The sequence below is a fragment of the Polypterus senegalus genome, chromosome 16, assembly GCF_016835505.1.
Source record: "Polypterus senegalus isolate Bchr_013 chromosome 16, ASM1683550v1, whole genome shotgun sequence".
Classification (NCBI taxonomy): Eukaryota; Metazoa; Chordata; class Cladistia; order Polypteriformes; family Polypteridae; genus Polypterus; species Polypterus senegalus.
Genome location: NC_053169.1, coordinates 90,487,514 through 90,493,280, shown reverse-complemented (window position 1 = coordinate 90,493,280; position 5,767 = coordinate 90,487,514). Strand labels below are relative to the sequence as shown.

At 38.3% G+C, this 5,767-nt stretch overlaps 1 protein-coding gene across 1 annotated transcript; it reads left to right on the top strand.

Moving 5' to 3' along the window:
* Positions 1-323: 323 nt before the first annotated feature.
* Positions 324-4,944, top strand: LOC120516766 (mitoregulin-like). The gene is made up of 2 exons (XM_039738689.1): positions 324-642; positions 4,493-4,944. Exon 1 carries the CDS (start codon positions 444-446, stop codon positions 612-614), a length of 171 nt encoding a protein of 56 aa, XP_039594623.1. The 5' UTR covers positions 324-443; the 3' UTR covers positions 615-642; positions 4,493-4,944.
* The last annotated feature ends 823 nt before the right edge of the window (positions 4,945-5,767 follow it).

The window sequence follows — 5,767 nt, the reverse complement described above, 5'->3', positions numbered from 1 at the left end:
TGTTTGTGAAACCTGGACACACTTGAAGCTGTCGACAAACAGTTAATCCGTGATGGTTTTTTCAGTGACGTTCCATATGAGCCTACATGCTTGCGTAAAATATTGCAGAATAAAAAACGCCACAAAATGGGAGAGACTTGTGCTTTTCCTTCGTGCATTTCCACCGCAGACCAAATCTCACCTCAGTAAACTGGAAAGATTTTTGGCTGCAGCGGTACCCCGTAGTACGGAGCAAACCCCGCCCCTCCCAAAACGCACCTGCGCAATGCGTCTTCAACCTCCTACAGCTGTTGTGGGCGTGGCTTCACATATTTGACGTTCTGCTTTTTGGAGACGCCCAAAGCAGCAACTGGCAATATTAACTTGAAGGAAGCTGAAGGAATACGTCACGCCGGGTGAGGGCTGGCGCTTTTTTGGAAACATTTAACCCGTCCAAGGTGAACATGGCTGATCTATTAGACAGACACGTGCAAGTCGCTGTTGTCGTCTCCTTTGCTGTTGGCTTCTTTGCGGGATGGCAAGCTAACAGAATGAGAAGAAGGTTTCTAGACTGGAGGAAGAAAAGGCTGCAAGACAAACTATCAGAAACGCAAAAGAAGCTGGATTTATCGTAACTTAACAACAAGTGACTGGAAATTGGAGGTACAGCATTTTCTTGAGTTTCCCCTAAACAGTACAAACTTGTCTTTGATACACGAAAGTGTATGGCCTGTTAACTGTAAATTTGGACATGTTTTATAAATGCGCAATGTGAAACGACAACGAACCTGGAGACTTTTTTTTCCCTCCTAAACCTTTGTTGTAACGAAATCATGAAAAGCAATGCGAATATCCGTGTAACAAGGTTACACTCTTGTGCAACGGGTTATTCTAGCAAGACAGAACCTTTTATTCTGTTGGAATCCTGACACTTCCAGGCAGGTGACGCATTGAGGAGAGTGGAGACGACATTGAGAAATGACATTACCAGTTTTGTTAAGGTTCGTTCTATTTTCTGATAAATCCCATTTTCTAACTTTAGCTTGAGTCCCCCTCGTATACAGTTTATATGGTTTTATGGTTGTTCCAAGGTCAGGTGAGAGATGCGATTTCTCTAGTGTATCCCGAGTCCCAGCATCTTCAGTAAAACCCCAAACCACAATTTTGTTTCTTTTAATAAAGAGTAGCAGTGTCATGACTCTAAGGTTCTCCTGGATTATTGTGCTTCACAGTTCATCATGGTTCTTCCCAGCACTGACAGAGAAGTGTTGCATAAAGACTGGCATCTGCTAGGTATTCCTAGGACACCTCTTATCATCTGTTTTAGTCACCCAGGATTGGCCAGCCAACATCCTTTTCCCCCCCGAGCCAGGGTGCAGCTCATCCACTCTTTTTACCGGAGTATCCACAATATATGGCACACCAGTGATGATTCTCACGATGATCCTTACATATCACAGAATTCTAACAAGAGTAAGTGGTTGTGATTTGAACTAGAATGGCTCATCAAATCATGCCCATTGATGTATCTGTTCCCCACATGAACATTTAAACCTTCCAGTGGGACTTTCTAGTGGGTTTATTCTTTCAAGGTCCACGCTCAATACTGACTGTCTCTAAGAAGACTTTATAATCTAATTAGTTAAGGATACATATAGTCCATCCATCCTTCCAAACCTGCCTGTCTAGGACAGAGGCGCAGAGCAGCTGGAGCCCATTTCAGCAATCATTGGGCACAAGGTGGGAACAACACTGGGACGAGGTGCTGGTCCATACTAGGTCAATATACCAACTGCAGTTCACCTAACCAACATGTGTTTGGACTGTGGGCAGGGCCGGATTAAGGTGGGTGCTATTGATGCTGTGGCATTAGGCCCATTCCTGAAATAGGCCCAGATGAAAACAGATGAGAATTTTCCGGAAGCTGAACAGTTTTCCTTGCTATATTAACTTCAAAGTAATTCTTAGAATGAAATTTGGAGTCCGACTTTCAGACGCTAAGACACAGCGTTACTTATTATACAGTTACTATTGTTCTTTGCGCTGTGACGTAACTATAACGGCGTCGTGTTTATTGTTAATCGAAGATATCAAGTTAATGCTATCAATTTTACATTAAACAGTTTACTTAGTAATTTAGCTGCATTTTTTGCGATATCTTGGGGATTCTTGTCACTTTATTATTATTTCAGTAAGCGCCATGTAGTACATTTTTCACCTTGAAAGTTAGTTGTACAGTAAAAATCGATTGCTATTTAAATGGTTATCTGTAAAGGTAAAACTAAAAGCCGGCCCACGGGCCTGGCATGGATGTTTAGAATTTTTTAAATCCTCGACGGGATTCTGGTCTATTATGAAAAATAAATCGTGGACAAAATTTTATCCTAAAGAGCCTGAACTGAGTCACTTTGACCCAATGTCTCTGCAAATTCATTTTTTTCTTTTACTCTGTTTCATAAGAGAATTGCGAAATTTTGTGTATTTCATTGTTAGGTTTTCTGCATTAAGTGGACTTTTCAGACAATTGCAATTGAATCTTGATGTTACATAGTTTGATGTTAATCTCGAGTTGTTACGATACTACGTCCTTATTATTCATGTTCAATAAAGGCTGGCTGGTTGCGTCGCAAGCAATTAAGGCTCCTTGGTCGGTCTGAGTATGGTGAGTGTCGAATGCACATGCACCAATGCCGAGAAGAAATAGGCCTTTTTTGCACTGCAGCATCAGGTCCAATTTCTTCTTGGAGGACGCCAGAGCACCTCGGAAAGCCACACAGACACGGAGCACCTGGGACGTGAGCCCCAGTCTACTTACTGCACCACCCCAACTCAAAATAGTGTTCTCTGCAACTCGAAATCACACTCTGCTCATTCTCTGCTCCCCTGTAAACTGCACAGCACTTTAGCTAATGGGATTTTCTTCCTACAAATAAAGACTTCATATTGCTGGTTATAATGTACGTATATTAATTGGATTTAATATCTGACATGACTTGTCTTAATTTCAGCCTTCCATAGCAATGCAAATAAATAATTTCAGTAAGCATGCATAAACTTTTGACAATCACTTGAAATAATGTTTAGATGTTTTATTCACCTTACTGTATGCAGAACTGTGGACCATGTCTTGCATTATTCTGCTTTAAGCAGTATTTTTTATGTACTGCATATGCTACTGGTCAAAAGAGCACTCCAGTTTTTATGGAAATGCACACAGTTTAATGTCTTAACATTTCATGAAATCAAGGCATAGAACAAATAAACATTGGCAAATTACAAAAAATAAGGAATCATTAAGTGTACAAAGTTTGATTTAGGTTTTGATTCATCAAAGTAGCCACCTTTTGCTGATCTAACAGCCAAACTGTGGTAACCCTTTTGATTCAGAATGCAAGTCACCAACTCTGCCTCCAAACCATCACACTTCCTCCTCCATCTTTGACGGTTGGTGTCACACACTGAGGAGCCATCAACATCACCAACTCGACGGTGTACAAACAACCCTGCGTGATGAACTGAAGATTCCAAATTTTGATGTATCGCTTCATAAGTCTTTTCTTACAGTCTGCTGTAGTCCACAGCCACTATTTCAAGGCCCCGTTTTTGTCGTTTAAGGAATGGCTTTCTTCCTGCCACTTGCCCTGTCACACCTGCAGCACAAAGTCTCCTCTTCACAGTACAAACTGACACTTGCATTTCTTGGCCTGTGCTTGAAGCTGCTGTGCTGTGAGCAAGCTGGTGACCCTCAGAAACTTGTCTTCTGATTGGCTTGTGACTTCTGATCTCATCCTATCAGAGTTTCTTCCAGTTTCCAAGTGCCTTTGGATTGTGTAGGACACCATTCTCACTGACACTTTTATTTTTACTTTTTGCCATTTCTCTAAATGAAAGGCCTACATTTCTAAGGGTAATAATGCTCTGCCTCTTTTAAGTAATCAACAGAAGCTGAGACACCTGCGCAAATTGCTTGCTTCAACTTGCAAGATTTAATTGTTTTTAATTGCTTCAGAATATCTGTAGGTTGTAACCTATTAGTTGTTCCATGAAGAAGGCCCATTTGTAATATTCTGAAATGTCCTTTTTTTCAGTTTTTGCTAACCTAAACTTAAAATTTTAAACCTCTGGCAGTTTACTGCTTACCTTTTCACCATTTTAGATCATTCATTGCATATTTCAACTGATTAAATGTGAAGAAAAACTGGAAAACCAAGGTGTTCTAAAACGTTTTGACCAGAAGTGTATATAAATACTTTACCTAATGAAATGTTAGTGTAGATAGATAGATAGATAGATAGGAAAGGCAAGGCACGACAGATAGATAGATAGATAAGGCACTATATAATAGATAGATAGATAGATAGGAAAGGCACGACAGATAGATAGAAAGGAAAGGCACTATGTGATAGATAATAGTGTAATGCCTTTTTACTCTGTTTAACATCATTAATAAACATGTAAGTTCTATAATGTAAAGGCATATCTTTTTACTTTTATTTTTGTTTCTTTTCTCTAGGTCATATAAACACTAAACAAAGAGGATGCATCGTAAAAGTATATTTTTCTTATGTAAAGACTTGGATTTTTGATATTTTGCAGTGTTTACATATAGCACGGGAAAACCATTTTAAAGCTCTGCTGCAAGTGCGTTTTAAGAAAAAACAGCTACCATTTTTCATCATGACGAATTTAAGCAATGTGCTGAAGATATTATTTTTTATAAACTTTTTGAAACTGCTTTTGAATAAAGTAAATCATTAATATAATAAAAATAAGATACAATCCATAAAACATGTTTAAAATATACTAAGATCTGTTCAGTTTTTTAAACATCTGTTTATCCACTTCATTCGCATTGTTACTTTCTCATCATGCTTTAAAGAAGTAATTCCTGGCTTCCATCTTAAATACAAATTTCCTTCAACCTACATGAGTGTCTCTCCTCAATAAAGATTTTACTGATTTATAGGAAAGATTTCTGTTATGTTGATTTTGCTAGTCCTTTTTTAATCTTAAGGTTTCAGTCCTTACATTTGCAGTTTTCTGTGTTCAATGGTGAAGTTATTCACTTAGCCAGTCTGAGTAATACGTACTTTTTAGTCCACAAATGTGTGTGGTTTCTGTTATCTGCAAGACATCAAGTGTTAACATGTTGCTTTTTTCCTCATCGTGACCAGAATTATAAACATTACTCCAAACATATTTTTGTTGCTTATAAATGCTACTGTTCTTATATAAGGTGCTTAGTTTTTTTTCTGATTATCAACACACAAAAAACGATTCTTCAGAAAAAAAAACTACACACACATACTAAAATTGAAATTGTCTTTGTTATAATTTGGAAATTACTGCCACTCAAAATGGCACATTTATTGGCCAATTGCCTGTACCTAATTCAAGGTGTAAAAATACTTGCAGCTAATTTCTCCACCTAAATATCTGAGCTGCTTCTTTCGGCTGTTCCCATTAGGGGTTGCCACAGTGGATCATCTTCTATATACAGTGGAGGAAATAATTATTTGACCCTCACTGATTTTGTAAGTTTGTCCAATGACAAAGAAATGAAAAGTCTCAGAACAGTATCATTTCAATGGTAGGTGTATTTCAACAGTGGCAGATTGCACATCAAAAGGAAAATCGAAAAATAACTTTAAATAAAAGATAGAAATTGATTTGCATTTCATTGAGGGAAATAAGTTTTGAACCCCTACCAACCATTAAGAGTTCTGGCTCCCACAGAGTGGTTAGACACTTCTACTCAATTAGTCACCCTCATTAAGGACACCTGTCT